Source organism: Aquarana catesbeiana, linkage group LG08, assembly GCF_042186555.1.
Source record: "Aquarana catesbeiana isolate 2022-GZ linkage group LG08, ASM4218655v1, whole genome shotgun sequence".
Classification (NCBI taxonomy): Eukaryota; Metazoa; Chordata; class Amphibia; order Anura; family Ranidae; genus Aquarana; species Aquarana catesbeiana.
The window spans coordinates 66,614,571-66,631,713 of record NC_133331.1 but is presented as its reverse complement, the minus strand read 5'-3'; the positions used below and the strand labels follow the sequence as shown (position 1 = coordinate 66,631,713).

Here is a 17,143-nt window from a genome sequence, read left to right as displayed (position 1 = left end):
AGAAGTCCCACCCCTGTCACAACAAATTAACCATTGGTCCAGAGGCGTCTTCCGAAAAGCTACCTGTCACTCACACTCATATTCCTTCTGTCTTCAGGAAACTGTGAATGAATGATGCGGTGACACTGTTTTTATGGAGCAGGGAGAAGATCCTCTGCCCGCTGTCATGCCGAGGGTGAAATCAAGGAACTGGTGGCAGGAGCTGGAACATGTTACATGTTCCACCCTAAATATGGGTGAAACATGTAACATGTTCCAACATTTTAATTAGCATTTAAAGCAGTGTCTTTATTTTCCAAAAAATGAACTGAAAAAGCTTTGTTCAGTGATTTAAACAACAACAGGCCATCATTTTGGTATACAGCAAATAACACAATGGCTCACTGCCAGTATACTAGTCCCACACCAGGGTTTAGGGTGCTTGTTTGCTTCAGGGTCTAGAAAAGGGCTACAGGAGCTTGGCAATGTCTCAGTAGCAGCAGGAACCTAAGAGGTTAATCCTCCCCATTGTGTAAAAAGGCTCTTTGATCCTGTCTTCTCTGAGCCTCCTCTTCTTCCACTGTCCCCAAACCATCTCCTGATAAGACAGAGCCTTTGGCGTCACTCTGCACATGCTCAGTTTGGTGTGTATTGCTAGAGAGTTTTTTTTGTTGGGAGGGTGCATGTGATCAGCACAGGGCCAATCAGCACTGTCCAGACAGAGGGTCAGGGGTCCTACAGCCTCTTAGGACAGTCAGAGTAGAATGAAAACTCATCCTACAAGCTTTAAACAGACACTGATAGAAGTCATAAGACTGTTATATACTACTGATGAGAAAAGGTATTTAACAGTTTATAGTTAACAAAATAATTGCATTTCCATGTTCTGTGCACTGTGGGGGACCAGATATAGTGAATGCAGGGTCCTGGGTTTAGTAACACTTTAATTGAACAATCTGAAGTTAGAAGCTCATTAGCTACAATGCAGAGCTGTGCCAGATCTAGTAAATCTACCCCATTGTGTCAACCTACCGTTGGGCCGCCATATAAATTTGGAGTTGGGCAGTAAAAATGCGGATCTTTCTCCTGTGTTTACCTCCCACCTCCAAATTTGGGGAGTGCTGCCCGTAAAACTTACCCAATAAGTTCAAAGGGACGGCACCACAAAAATGTGCCAAATTTCCCTCTCGAGGTTGCAGCGTGGTAGTTCATTGCAAAATCCCTACTGGGATAAAAAAAAAATCTCCATGAGGATTTGAAAAACAGACATGCAGGAGGCAGCAGTATCCTGAATGCCTGTAAACCAGCTGTCAACCGTGTTCTAAAAAGCAATTCACCGTGGACTTTGAACAGCTTATGTAGTCATCTGTGTTTGCAGAAGCTCAACTCCAAGTCCTTCAGTGTCTCCTCCATGGTAACGAAACAAGTATTGCAGGATAAACAGCTCATGTACTGTGAAAGAAGGCATATGGCGACACTAGTTTGTATTGATAATGGCGATTATCCCCTAAATACACCTATACAAACAGTCGTGGAGCCCATGCCATGCTATTACATCTCCGGATGATCATCGCTTTGGAGGATGATTGCATTCAGTTGGCGGAGCTGTTGCTGGTGGCAGCTGGGCTGGTATTATATTTAATTGTATTTAATAAAGTTTCCGTTATGAACGGTAAGCTTCATATACGGATCTGTTAATAATCCTGTGAAAAACAGACATTTCATCAATTGCTTAATCATAATGAATTATAACAATAATGATTCGAGTTTTAATCGTGTTGAAATATATTATCCCAGAGCAGCCGGGCTTGGGTTATATAATAATATGAGTGATTAAGGTGTTTATGATGAATTGATAATAATGTATTTGCTTGAATTATGGTGCATGTAAATCATTCACGGTTGTGTATAAACTATATATTGATTTTTTTCCCCCCCTGAGTAGCAATTGTTATTTGTGTTTTGCTCTTCTATAGCTTGTGCTAATGAGAACTTTACAGCAGTGATAGTCATCATACAAAGGGAACTGAAAGGAAATGGATTGTGACGGCTGTTCTTTCCCTTTTCTTTGGAGGAAAGGTAGAGTAATGTTTGCTGTGTGCCCTGCCTGATTATCAAATAGGCAGAGTAGGCACTGGCCTATGGGCCCCATGCCATTTAAGGGCCCCAAGACAACGGATCAAAAAAATATTGATTTGATCTTGGAAAAAAAATAACAATGAAGCTTTCCTAAATTGTTTATCAAAGATAGAAAAAAATAAATCAACTGAAAGAAACAAAAACTTTTTATGAAATACTTTATAGAGAAAATCCAACCACTTGCTGACCGCCCTATAGCAGTTTCACTGCTACGGCAACTGTGCGCAGGATATATGTATATATGTGTGATTGTGCACATCCGACAGCAAGGGGTGCTCCGCTTCTGCTGTGAATATTCACAGCAGAAGCTGATCTGCGAGTGTCTCAATGTCCTCCAGCACCCGCCAATAGTTGGTAAAGAACACAGAACAGCGATCTGCTTATGTAGACAGAGCAGATCGCCGTTCTTACAGGAGGGAAGGGATGTATTCTGTGTTCCTGCAAAGCAGGGACTAGAATACATTTCTTCCCCTAGTAAAAACAGCACACGGTGTACACCAAAACACTGGCTAGGCACACATTTAATCTTTTGATCACCCTAGATGTTTAACCCCTTCCCAGCCAGTGTCATAGTGCATATTTTTAGCAGTTTTGATCACTGTATTAGTGTCACTGGTTCCCACAAAGTGTCAGTTAGTGTCTAATTGTCCGCTGTAATATCCCACTAAAAATCACTGATTGCCACCATTACTAGTAAATAAATAAATAAATAAAAATTCCAATTTATATACCATATTTTGTAGACTATGTAACTTTTGCGTAAACCTAACAATATTCGCTTATTGGGATTTTTTTTTACCAAAAACATGTACAAGAATACATATTGGCCTAAATTTATGATGACATCTGATTTTTAAATGTTTTTAATTGGATATGTTTTAGTCCTCATGCACACGGACGTTTTTACAGCTGCTTTTTTTGCAGCTTAAAAAGGCCTGTCTATGTTAGTCTATGGCTTCATGCCCACCTAGGTGTTTTTGAGCTGCAAGTGGCATAGGCGTTTTTAAGCTGTAAAAAAAACCCAGGACCAGTGGGTTCTGAGAGACGTTTTTCAGCTGTAAAAACGCTCTAACGCTGAAAAACGCTGAAAAACGCTCAAAAACGCTCAAAAACGTCATTCACCAACGTTTTTTAGCGTTTTTGATCCATTGAAAAAAAAAAAAAAAAAAAAAATTTGAAAAAAAAAAAAAAACGCTCAAAAACGCTAACGCGGAAAAACGCTCAAAAACACTATTGCAAAAACGCTGAAAAACGCTGAAAAAAGTAAAAAAAAATCACTGCAAAGATACTGGCGTTTTCATAACGTTTTTTTAACAGCCTGTGTGCATGAGGGCTTAAAGCAGAAAGTAAAAAAATTTGGGGTCTTTTTTCAAAATTGTCTGTCTTTTTTGTTTATAGTGCAAAAAATAAAAAAAAATGCAGAAGTGATCAAATACCACCAAAAGAAATTTCTATTTTTGGTAAAAAAAATTACAATAATTTTACAGAGTTCCATGACCGTGCTAAAGTAATGCAGTGCCGTATCTCAGAAAGTGGCCTGGTCATGAAGGGGGGTAAATCTTCCGGAGGTTAATGTAATGCAACCAATAAAAACTTACAGTACATAAACCATAGGTTCACATTACAGTTTGCCGAATCTTCTTTCAGCTGTCAGTTTGTAAAAAATTTGGGTGTAAACTATGTACAGTAGTGATGGTCATCTCCATTTAGCAATAAATAAATAAGAGAAACTTATATTTTATTTTTTATAAAGAAAATTATTATAGGAAAAAATAGATATTTAAATGGAAAGCAAAATTTTTCATATCCTAAGATTGTGTTACTTTTTTCCATTGAGCATTTAAAGTGTAACCCAAGGCAAAACGTAAAAAAAAAAAAAATACATGTGAAGGCGCAATGTCCTAGACTCATAAACCTCCCAATAGCAACAATGTCTGTTTGTGAAGTACACAGTCTCTATTAGTCCATGTAGAAGGATGGCATTACATAAAAATAGTAAAGTCCAAAACAATTAAGGCTGCCATCATATGGGAACAGAACAGGGTTCCAAGATACTGCAGAAGGACACAAGGAGAGAGGCGCCTCTAAGTGTAGACTTTTTAAAAACTTTAATAGAGCATACCGTTTATGAACTCACATTTAGGTGATGTAAACAAGCATATCAGTCCCAAGAAGGATGAGTCCTGGTGCCGCGCCTACTTTCTGCTCCCTCGGTCTTTAACGCTCTGGCGCTGTCTGTCACGTACCTTACGAAATGCTGAGGGTGGCCTCTTGCACGGTTCCGGTCCCAACACCCCTGGTAGTGAGGACAGGGAGTGCTGGGGCAACGAAAGGGTGCAGGTGCCTGCAGGCTGAAGGCTGGAACTTGGAGATACAGGATCCTCTCGGAGAAAGGCGTGAAGACTGATCACCAGAACTGTTCAGCAGAAACCAGGCCAGTTAAGTATGGATTCAGGAACAACTGCAACGTCAGAAACAGGCAAAGGTTGGCAACTGGCTGGCAACAAGGTACATAAATGGAAGGCAAGTTCATAGTCAAGGACAGGGAGAGGTTGGCAACGGGGCTGGCAGCGAGGTACAGAAGCAGGATGCAGTGTCGTAGTAGAGAATCCAAGCCAAGGTCTGAATAGTCAGTAAAGGTAGATAACAGGCAGGGGTGATCCAGGAGAATGGTCAAGGAAGCCGGGTTTGTCAGGAGCAAGGTAACAGGTCAAACAGCAATCAGGAACTAAGGAACAAGCTGAAGACGATCCAGCACTGGTATCAGGCAGAGACAGTGTTTATATAGGGCACCATACGCCAGGATTGGTGGACGTGAATGTGCATGTGCGAACACACATTCGCATGGGTGTGCGAGTGCCGGAACTCGTTCGCCTCTGTCGGGGACACTGCGCATGGCCATTGGCATTAGCGGAATGGGAATTAGCCACTGCTGCAAGGAGACGGGCATTAGCACTGTGAGTTCTCTGACAATGTCTGTGTGAGTGTCCCCCGTTGCGGATGGAAGGCCGGCTGCTGTGGAGGAACTCTAGACTCAGAACGAGGCGTGGAACGCAAGGCAGGGATGGCAGCAAGGGGATGACGTCACTCCTAATGGACGCGTTTCGTGAGCATGCGCGCTGTGATATTATGGCAAGCCACGCTCCTTTCTCAACGGACTTCAATGGAGGAACCATTCAGGGTCATTATAAAGGGAGTGAGCAAGGGCGGCAAGGGAAGTATAATTCAAGAAAATGGGCAGCACTGATTAACATATACGGAAAAGCAGTAAAAAACAATGTATATACATGCTAGTGCAAATCTTAACAGATAAAAAACGCCTGGTAGAAAAAGTTAATTAATTTAGAAAATCAATCAATTAAAAAGCATTACTAAATAGGCTATTAATATATAATGGACATATTCTATACAGAAAATTGGGTCATAATTAGAACAAATAAAAATAATAAATATCTGTGGAACCTGTTATTAAATTAGTTATTAAAATTCAATAAAGGAGGAAACGTATAATATCAAGAGAGCAATATTAAAATATAATAGGGTGGAATGACTAAGACGCAGTCACATACTATCGTAAATAATAGTCCCAGTAGATGAAGAATGAATAAATTATGAAAACTTAAAAACGGTGTGGGTAAAACAAAGTACACACACGTGTTCATACAAAGCTGGTGTAGAGCTGAAATAGCAATAGAATTATCCACTATCGAATTTATAGTGCGATAAACCATCTAAATTGGTCACATGATAATAGAAAAGATAATGGGGAGTGGGGGGTGGTAAAGGGGGGATGTTTTACAGCATTTTCATACAACTTTATATACAGTGGGGCAAAAAAGTATTTAGTCAGCCACCAATTGTGCAAGTTCACCCACTTAAAAAGATGAGAGAGGCCTGTAATTGTCATCATAGGTATACCTCAACTATGAGAGACAAAATGTGGAAACAAATCCAGACAATCACATCGTCTGATTTTTGAAAGGATTTATTTGCAAATTATGGTGGAAAATAAGTATTTGGTCAATATCAAAAGTTCATCTTAATACTTTGTTATATATCCTTTGTTGGCAATGACAGAGGTCAAACGTTTTCTGTAAGTCTTCACAAGGTTGTCACACACTGTTGCTGGTATGTTGGCCCATTCCTCCATGCAGATCTCCTCTAGAGCAGATCCTCAGAGAGTTCTTTGCCATGAGGTGCCATGTTGAACTTCCAGTGACCAGTATGAGAGAATGAGAGCGATAACACCAAATTTAACACACCTGCTCCCCATTCACACCTGAGACCTTGTAACACTAACGAGTCACATGACACCGGGGAGGGAAAATGGCTAATTGGGCCTAACTTGGACATTTTCACTTAGGGGTGTACTCACTTTTGTTGCCAGCGGTTTAGACATTAATGGCTGTGCGTTGAGTTATTTTGAGGGGACAGCAAATTTACACTATTATACAAGCTGTACACTCACTACTTTACATTGTAGCAAAGTGTCGTTTCTTCAGTGTTGTCACATGAAAAGAATATATTTCTAAAAAATATTTACAAAAATGTGAGGGGTGTACTTACTTTTGTGAGATACTGTATGTGTATATATATATATATATATATATATATATATATCTCCTGCTGGAACATATATGAAAAAAACTATATAAAAATTGTTTTGGATGTCGCTAGATCATATTACTATCGATACTTACAAATTTAGGTCCCGCCTCCCCCATATAATAAGAACCTGAAGTAGAATAAATAAAAGATTAGGAAGTTATTATAAAGTAAGGTAGTGTATAGATACTAGTATGCAATATATTTATATTTATATAATAGTAGAAATTCGATACCCTCGTTGATACCACCGGGCGAAAGGGCATCAAGGTTATAAATCCAGAATGTTTCTCTGGCACAAAGTTTCTTAAAGTGTTTGGCTACCGAAAGAGAACTAAGTATCTGTTCAATGACCCACACTTGTAGGCTATTGGTGGAGTGTTGGTGGGCTTCTGCAAAGTGTCTCGGGCCGCTATGTGGATCAGTCCCTCCTTCAATGAGTCTCCTATGCTCACCAAATCTCGTTCTCAAGGCTCGCACAGTGTGACCCACATAAATTAGGCCGCACGGGCAGGTGAGCCCATATACCACGAAGTTTGATGAGCAATTGAAAAAATCTTTCAATAGGTAGGTTTTACCTTTCGTACTGAAAGCTTTTTGGCCATGTCTAACGAATTTGCAAGTCTTGCAAAGGGTCTTGCGACACTGGTACATTCCTACGAGTGGTATAAGGACTGGCTTAGTAGAGTGAACTAAACTAGGTCTGATTTTACTAGGAGCAATTCTATTTTTTTAGATTTGGCGCTCTATGATAGGTCACTCTCGGATGACAGTTTTGAGGTTTGGATCCTGTAATAGGATGTCCCAATGGTTAGCCAGTATATTCTCCATCTTTTTAAATTGGAAATGGAAAGTAGTGGTAAATCGGACCGAGTGATCTTCGGGTTTACGGGTCTTTTTTGGAGGTTTCCCTTTGAGAAGGTATTTGTACGCTTGATCTACAAGGTGCTCAAGGTATTGTTTATCACTAAACTTTTTTTTTTAACAGAGCACTTTGATCAATATAGTCACTGCCTCTTAGAGTTCTGTCGCAGATGGCAGAATTGTCCTTTAGGAATGTTCTTAATCCATTTAGGGTAATGGCAGCTTTTATGATGTAAATACGAATTACCAGCAGTTGGTTTAATGTAATTTTTGGCAAAAATCGTAGTGGAATCCTAATCATGGCCTAATTCCAAATCTAGGAAGGCCACAGTGTTTGAGTCAGTGACAGAAGTAAAAGACAGACCATAGTCTGATTGATTGTATCAGGGGTACCATCCCAGATGACAATTATGTCATCAATATAGTGCCCAAAGAAAACAAAAGTAAAAACAGCAAAAAATATAGAGAAGGGGCTTTCTCTAAGGATATGGTGGTCATGCCCAGTAGTTAAATAAAAGTCTCCATCAAAATTAAAATAATTGTGCGTGAGGCAATAACGTGTAGGTTGTAAAATAAAAGCAGCCTGTCGAGAACTGATCAGCGGGTCTTGAGCTAAAAAATGTTCCAAGGCCATTAGGCAAAAGTGTGAGGGATGGACGTATATAAGGAGCTGACATCAAGTGAAAGCCATACATAAGTCGGCTCCCACTGGTATGAGGACAATAGCTCTAACAGATGTGTCCCGTCCCTAATGTAGGACTGCAACTGATGCACTATGGGCTGTAAAAACTGGTCGATGTAAAGACTCAGCCCTATGGTCACGCTGTCCATTGCGGACACAATGGGTGTGCCTGGGGGTGATTCTAGATTTTTGTGGACCTTCGGGAGATCATATGATGATATTAAATATGGCACCTGGTAAAAGTCTTTATGTAAGAAAGACTTTTCCATTTTATTTATGATACCATCCTGAAGTGCTGTTGTTACTAGGAGATCAACTTCTTTAGCGAATTCAAGTGTGGGGTCTCTAGCGATTTTCATGTACATGGTGCTGTCAGAGAGCAGTCTCCTTGCTTCACCCATGTAGTCATCTTTTTTTTGTAACACTATCCCTCTCCCCTTATCTGCCAATTTAATGACTATGTCTTTTGTCTCAGTCAAAAGTTACAATGTTTTTTTTCTCAGATGGGGAGAGATTATTCGTTTTGGAAAGGTGTGACGACTGACACAGTTTAAGAAAATCTGCATATACTACTCTGTAAAAGCTCTCCAAATATGGGCCCTTAGTGTGTGATGGATTGAAAATAGATTTGGGCCTAAAAGATGTATGATCTATAGGGGGTGAGGTAGCAAAGTGTTGAGTGAAAAGGCTCATAGGGTCTTCATCAAGAAATTATGTATCCAGAATATCAATTGAACTGGTGTCCAAATCGAGCTGATCATCGATCATGACAGATGGAGATTTGGGGGGGGGGGGGGGGGGGACAGTAGGCAACAACAGGTTCTTTTCATCTTTGAGACAATAATATCTTTTTAATGTAAGGTTGCGTATGAACCTATTAAGGTCTTTAAAGAGAAGAAATGGTTACGTTTATTCAGTGGAGCAAAATGAAGTCCTTGAATTAAAAGTAAGGTATCGGTAGTGAAAAAAATATGAGAGGATAAACTGAATATTTTTACAGTTTTCTGATTTTTAGGGCATTGTGATTGATTCTTGGTTTGTCCTCCTCTGCAACCTCTCCTGTGAGTTTTCTATTTTTGGAGGTTGCTAGAGGAGGACTGGACACTAAAAAAGAAGAAATTGGAGGAGAAGAAAGAGACAAACCTATAGAGATGGAGGGTGGTTGCTGGTCATTGTTAGACGTGGATGGAGCAATACTGGAGACTACAACCAAAGGTTCTGTATTGTCTATATTCCTAGGGACATTGGTACAAATGCCTGGGTCCCTAATGGATGTATGAGCCCCAGCAGAGGGACTATGAGGCTGTAAAGAAAGAAGGGTCTTGGGCTGAGGCCTAGTAATACTATCTGAATAATGTATTACAGGTGGTCTATTGTAAAAACAATTCAAAGCACTCAACAAATTGGGCAAAGACCAGGTGGCTGGCAAAGGCTCTGAGACTGTGAGATATGAGGTGGGCAATGGTTATATGGATTTACAGGTCTCAATGGAACAGAAAAATTGTCATGGTAATTGTTCTTTTTCTTGTTCCAGGAGAAAACTCTGTTGTAATTAAAATCTAAATCTCATCTAAATGTGCCTAGTTTCATATGTATAAGATCATCTTCATCTTTTTTAGTATTTTTCATTAATATATCTAACCAAGAGGATTGGATTAGTGTATAATGGCTGATGATTTCTTGTATTAGTTGTTGGACTTGATCTGGTAATTTATTGTACCTATATGTTCTGTGGGAAATGAGTATGGTCATCCATTTGGAGGTACAGAACTCCCAAATATCAGCCCACTCTTTTTGGTTGTCAGCTTCAAGGAAGAGGCATTCCTTCATAACTCTCAGCCCTCTAGGTGAAATATTACGGTTAATATATTTTTCTAGAAAGAATTTGTCCCACCACTGCTGGTTAGTTGTCTGGATTATCTTCTCTAGTTGTCTAAATTTACCACATAATAGATGGTGTTTCTTGCCTGTCAAGATCACATCTTGTTTAAAGACGGAAGATGGTAAAAGTGTATATATACTCTAAAACTGCATATTTATGCAATTCTATGTCATTGATAAGATCCATGATACAGGGATAATTACAAAGGAATAACAATAAAAAAAATAAATAGTATATAGTTGCTCAATAATAAAATGAAAGGGAACAGTATAAAATAACAATCAAAGTCTAGGAAGCAAACAGATGTTTATGGGAGATAGGGACCAAGCATGCAGCACATAAGGCTTCTGATACAGACAAAAATACAAGCGAAGGCGCAATGTCTTGGACTCATAAACCTCCCAATAGCAACCATGTCTTTTTTTTAGTTTTGGATAGAATGGAGAGGGATTAGAGTCAGGTTTTAATTGTTGTCTGTGCCCTGTTAAGAGAGATTTAGCCCTGTTTGCCATTATCACAGAAAGTAAAAGAAAATTCCAAAGTGGGAGTTGCCCCAAGAATAGGAATAGAGGGGAGATCTTCCAATGGGGACATTAGTTCTGGTAATAACCAGGGATTCCTTCACTTTGGAGGGAGTTTCTCTCATTTCCTGTTTTGGCTATGGGACAGGAAGTGACAAGACATTTCCCCAATGGGACACAGATGGCAAAAATAAACTTTACCAGATTCATTACTCCCACCTTACTATATGCAAAATGAAAAAAAAAACAGTTTTGTCTTTAGTTCTACTTTACACTTCCTAAATATTTTTCTTCTTTAGTGAACCAAGCATTGTAAAAATTTAGCTTTTCACGTGTGGTATATGGTAGTGCTTTAGGATATATACATTTACTAATAATTTTAATATATGATGATGACAATGATGATGATTACAATACATTATAATTAAGTTAACAATTTTATGTTATTGAGAATATTTCACCAATCAGTTTAAAAAAACATTGTTAAGGTCGGAAGCTATGAAGTGATACATCTGATTCAAGGTGAATTGATTGGCAGAACAGGAAAATGATTGCCTTATTTGTTTTCAGAAAACACGAAAAACACAAAATGAACTAATACAAGTTAATTTATTTGTATTTCCAGCCTCTCATCACTTTGGACAGCAGCATCTCCTTGACCTTCAGCGTGGAGGGAACAAACACCATAACTGTTCAAGTGTCTGCTGGAAACACCCTGATTCAGGACACCAAAGAGGTGGCAGTACATGGTAAGCAAGGTTTTCTCTATTGCCCGAACATGAGTAGACATTCTACCAAAATTTTTATTTTTAAAGGTTTAAGAGGTATGGGCCAGGTTTTGGCCTTCTGCTGCATTTTGGTGTCCATAACCCAGGCTTGGGTAAATTCCCAAATTCCTACTTTCCCTGGCATGTTTGATGGGTGTATGATCGCACTGAACTGAAGTGAAAATTGGTTCTGATAAATTTCATTTAAAGAAGCAGATCTGTGATCTTAAAAGATGGCTTGGGTGGACCATGTTCTGGTCTTAGGCTTCTGCCTCTCTGATGAAAGGGAGCACTCACCAGACAGTAAATTCTTGGGCATCTACAGAGGAGCACCTGGTATGAAAGTTCATCTCAACTAAAGGACCTTTTGAAATATTTAAGGCTGCTCTTACACTGGGGCGGGGCGTTGACAGTAAAACGCTGCTAGTTTTAGTTTTACCGTCACCGAATAAAGGGTTAAATGTGCCCGTGTAGCGCCGCTGCCGAATCTTTTGCAGCTGCAGCTTTTAATTTCAATGGGCAGGAGCGGTGGAGGAGCGGTGTATACACCGCTCCTCCACCGCCTCAAAGATGCTGCTTGCAGGACTATTTTTAACGTCCTGCCAGCGCAGCACCCCAGTGTGAAAGTACTCGGACAAGCACTGCAGGGGAGGCGTTTTTCAGGAGCTTTTACGGGCGCTATTTTTAGCCCAAAAGCGCTTCAGTGTCAAAGGGGTCTTATGGTTAAAAGCATCAAAACAGCTAACCTGTTTTGGAGAACACAATCCTACCCCATCTTCAGGACTTGAGCAGTCAATGTTAATAAAATCACAACAGAATGCACTAGGGGATCTTTGTTAGGACTTGATAAAGACCATTGTCTCCCTACAACACTAAAGGCGGTCAACCGTCAGGTTGCCTTCACCCTAATGTGATATAAAAGCCAAGGATTTCTTCCCTTACATGCGTTAGCAAGACATTCTTATAGAAAAATTAACAAAGGTGCATGAAATTATAATACTAGTGTTATCATCATGCTAGTGGATACTCAAAGGGAATAAATGGAAGACAAACATCATAGAGACAAATGATGAAATTTAGCTCAATGCCTTGGCGTTCAAAATATGACTGGAGGTTGGAGTAGAAGTTCCGCTAGGAGCAAAAAAACACAGAAAAGACCCAACAGAGGATTAATATGGAACTTCAGCCAAGTTTTGGATTGAGTAGGGAAAGGTTAAAATATATCTGTGAAGGCTCTCATTTTTAATGGTATATCTAAAAGTAGTGGGTCACGTTCATTTGGACCTGTTCTGTAATGTTGAAGATGTGTAGCTGAGACATGTGCGATTCGTTTAGTTATGAATCGAAATCCAGACAGAAATTTCACTATTCAGAGATTCTGATGTATCTAAATTTCCAAAGGACAATAGTAACTAATTTCTTTCAATTAGTTTTTTTTGAAAAATGACAGATTATACAAAGATATTCATAGAATATCTTGAGAAATACAGTGTTCAAGCCATATATAACTTTTTGTCTTTTGTGCAGTACAAATACAATTAGAAGGATGGTCAACTATATCTCTTTTCCCTTAATAAAGGGGGTGATATGAATTATAATCTGAGGATTTTAAACAGGTAGATATCAACAAAAGTTAGAGTATCCAAGCAAAATATAAAAAAAAATTAACAAAACTTTAAATTTAACACCGTAGAATGCTGTGGTATATAGAGCAGATGGAAAATGTTAAGGTTCCAATGGACCTGCTTTTATATTGGGTTTCTGGTTATGTATCCCTTATTGGGAAACTATTTTTCCAACAGTTCCAAATGTTATAGAATTTTTGTGTAGAGTTTGTAGTATATGCTAATGTTATATTGGGCAGAATTTTGTACTCTTTTGATAGTATCTGACACATTAAGGACCTTGTTAGTTTTCCAGACAAAAGCATACGAGTTGCTGTAAGAATTTGTATGATCAGAGGACGGAATTGTTTAGGTACTTTGTCTAGCTTCAAGTGCAAGAGAGCCATTTCGGGTGCAGGGAAGATGAAGAAACCTGTGATTTTTAGATATCAAGGAAAATATACTATTCCAGAAACTTCGTAGGCATTTGCATTTCCAAAAAACATGGAATATGGACCCCTTTTCCCCATACTCCCTCCAGCAGTTATCTTTCGAGTCAGGATATATTTTGGATAATTTGAGGGGAACAAGATAGCATCTATTTATTATTTTAAGGAAATTATCCCAGTTTTTGACACATCTAGATGCCTTAAAGGTAATTTCTCTGGCTTTATTCCATTCTGAGCTATTGAAAGAGATGTTAAAATCCCTTTCCCATGCTAGCATAGGAGTAGTTTTATAACAGTCATCCTCTGGTTGAAGACGTGCATATAGTCTTGAGATACCTCCTTTTTTAAAGGGTTTAGCTTGTAGTTCCTGCCATATTTCACTATTAACCTTGATAAACCTTATGTTATTTTTCTGAAGTAAATGTTTTACTTGTAGTGTTTCGTAGTGTCTATCTGTTGGGTTTTCTATGTTAATGTCTTTAATATTGCATATCCTGTTAGCTATCCAATGTCTTGTTGTAATAGAGGGTATTATGTATTCTAAAACAGGAGTTGGAGCGATGATTTGAGTGGTTGTGGGTTTTTTCCTATCTTTGTCATGACTTCTATTCCAAGCATTCGCCGTAGCTTGAATAGCAGGAAGTTTGGGAATGTTTAATGGTAAGTTTGTTCTAGCTGCCAAAAGAAGGGAGGTGATGTCTAAGGATTCGGTGGATGCCTTTTCTATGGAGACCCATCGCTTGTCAGATGAGGAGTCGAACCATGAATGCGCTTGTTCCAGAAGTACTGCTGTATGGTAAGACCCCAAATCTGGCAAACCCACTCCACCCAGTTTTTTGGGTTTTAGTAGTGCAGAAAACGCTATTTTTGGCATCTTTCTTTGCCATATAAGGTTTTTAATGAGGGAGTTAATTTTTTGAAAGAAATTAGCTGGAATATCGATAGTGAATGTTCTGAAAAGATAAAGGCTTTTAGGTAGGATCATCATTTTAAAGGCCGTGATACGGTCAAGCCAGTTCAATTCTAATTTAGGAATATGTATGATTCTAAAGTTAATTTGGGAATGTTGATCGGTAAGACAGTAGATTTATTAGTGTTTAATTTGTAGTAGGAGATGTTACTGAAGTTATTAATTATAGATTGTAGCGCTGTCAGCGATGACTGTGGGCTTGTGAGGGTAAGGACTACGTCATCTGCAAATAAGCCTATTTTGTGGTGTTGCCCTGCTATTGTAATGCCTTTAACTTCCGAGCTGCTTCTGATGGATTCAGCAAGAGGTTCCATTATTAAGGTGAAGATTAGAGGGGATAAAGGGCACCCCTGCCTCGTACCATTAGAAATTCGAAAGGTGTCTGACAGTGAATTCGATGTATAAATGTTGGCAGAGGGATTAGAGTATAGTGCTGATATCACTGATAATGAGAACCCTTCCAGTCCGAATTTATTCAGAGCAGCTTGTAGATTCCCCCAGTGGACCCTATCAAAAGCCTTTTCGGCATCAAGGGCCAAAAAGACTATGGGGATCCTCCTTTCTTCAGCTATAAGTATGAGATTTAGCATGTGTCGGGTTCTATCTGGGGCCTGTCTGCCCTGAACAAATCCCACCTGGTCCATTTTGATTAACTTTGGGGTAATTACAGCAAGTCAAATGGCCAAAATGTTCACATATATCTTAATATCTGAGTTTAGCAGTGATATAGGGCGAAAATTCTATGGACAGTGTCAGGTCACCTAAGACCAGGTGACAGATGCACTCCGTAGGAGTCGGAAGTGCACCCCTAAGATAGTGGACCCTAGGACTGACTGCGGATAGTACCTAGGGAGGTTCAGGAAGCAGGTCTACTGGATCACTAACACAGATCCCAGGGCGCGGAGTCTAAAAGCCAGCAGGTGTTCACCAGAGCCTCTAGTGGTGAGGATGGACTGAGCTTCAGTCTGGCTCCAGGTCACGGCCCCTAGGGTCTCACAGCTCACGCTCACGGTAGACTACAGGAGAAGGAAGCAGCAGGCTGGAACAACAAGAATTGTAAAGGAATAAGGCAGAGGTCAGGGTGACTAGCAGACAGGAACAACAGAGTACATGCCAAAAGTTCAGGGTCACAGACAAACAGGGATAGTCGGGGACACGGCAAAAGGTCAGGGTTACGAGCAGACAGGAATAGTCGGGAACACGCCAAGGTCGGTAACAGAATCAAACGAAGAGAACACGGCAAGCAGGAAACAGGAAGCCAAACACACAATGAATACACAATGGTTAATCAGCACCGCTGGCTTGCAGTGCACAGGTTAATATAGGGTTCCCTGATAGGGCCTGGGGTGGAGCCATGCTTAGAGGAGAGGTTATAAAAACAGCCAGGTGAGAGTGGCTGGCCTCTTAGTCTGAACACATGAGATGAGGTAAGCTGACAGAGAAAGATTACTGCATAACCATGACAGACAGTCAGGTGTTTTCCCTGGTTTAGGTAAAGTCACTATCGTGGCTTTCAACATTTCAGAAGGAAAGGATGCGTTGGTAGCCACGTCATTGAATAATCTCTTTAGATGTAGGGATAAGGTATCTGAAAAAGTTTTGTAAGATTCAGCTGTAAAGCCGTCAGCTCTGGGTGATTTATTATTTGGCAATGACTTAATAACAGCCAGAATCTCATCATCTCCAATGGGTGAGTTTAATTGATCTAGGTCTTTTTTAGATATTTTCGGAAGGGTTACTGACTTTAAGAAATCAGCTATTAGACTTTCAGATGATTGCGGAGTTGCTGGATCATTCACTAAGTTGTAGAGGTCTGAGTAATATTTACGAAAGGCATTTGCAATTTGGTCCGGATGAAATACTTTTGTTTTCGTTACAGGGTCAAGAATTGAGGCTAATTTAGATTTTACTTGTCTATTTCTGAGGTACCTAGCTTGAAATTTTCCTGCTTTATTACCCTGAGAGTAGTGTAATGCGCCAAGTCTCCTTAAAGCATTTTCATGCTTGGATGTTAATAGGGATTTAAATTGGTTTCTGTATTGGGTCAGTTCTATCAATTTGTCCTCTGCCAAAGTGGATTTATGATGAGACTCCAGCTGTTTAATTTTAGCAAGTGTTTCTGACATAAGTTGTGTTTTGCGTCTTTTCTGCCTGGCCGCCATCTGTATTAATATGCCTTTAACAAAGGCTTTATGTGCGCACCATATTGAGGATGAAGATACGTCTGGTGTGACATTGTTAGAAAAAAATTCTTGTAATTTACTTTTAATTTCTGCTTTAAATGGTGGTCTGGAGAAGGAATTCACATTGTTTCTCCACATATAAATAGGCCGTGAGTCATTCCATTCCTTGATCATTATTGAGATCGGAGCGTGATCTGACCAAAGAATGGAATGAATAGCCGATGTAGACACTTTCGATAACATTTGTAGGTCAGGCACAAAGAGATCAATTTGGGTATATATCTTATGAGTAGCTGAATAATACATGTAATCCTTCTCCGTACGTACTTGGCGGATTTTTTTTAGTACTTTGCGTAAGAAGTGAATTTGGTGCAAATTAGGGGCATAAATGTTCGCTATGGTATATGTAATATTATTAATATCGCACACAAGAATTACGTATCTCCCATTTTGATGGATCTACCTTTGCTGGTGGGGCATGATCAGGTTGGTGATCAG

At 39.6% G+C, this 17,143-nt stretch overlaps 1 protein-coding gene across 1 annotated transcript in view; it reads left to right on the top strand.

Annotated features, from left to right (window-relative positions):
* SORCS3 (sortilin related VPS10 domain containing receptor 3) overlaps positions 1-17,143 on the top strand; it is a 988,335-nt gene that overhangs the window by 900,367 nt on the left and 70,825 nt on the right. Inside the window, exon 21 of the mRNA XM_073595927.1 lies at positions 11,298-11,421. Coding sequence (XP_073452028.1) covers positions 11,298-11,421 — 124 coding nt within the window. The remainder of the gene's footprint in view (positions 1-11,297; positions 11,422-17,143) is intronic.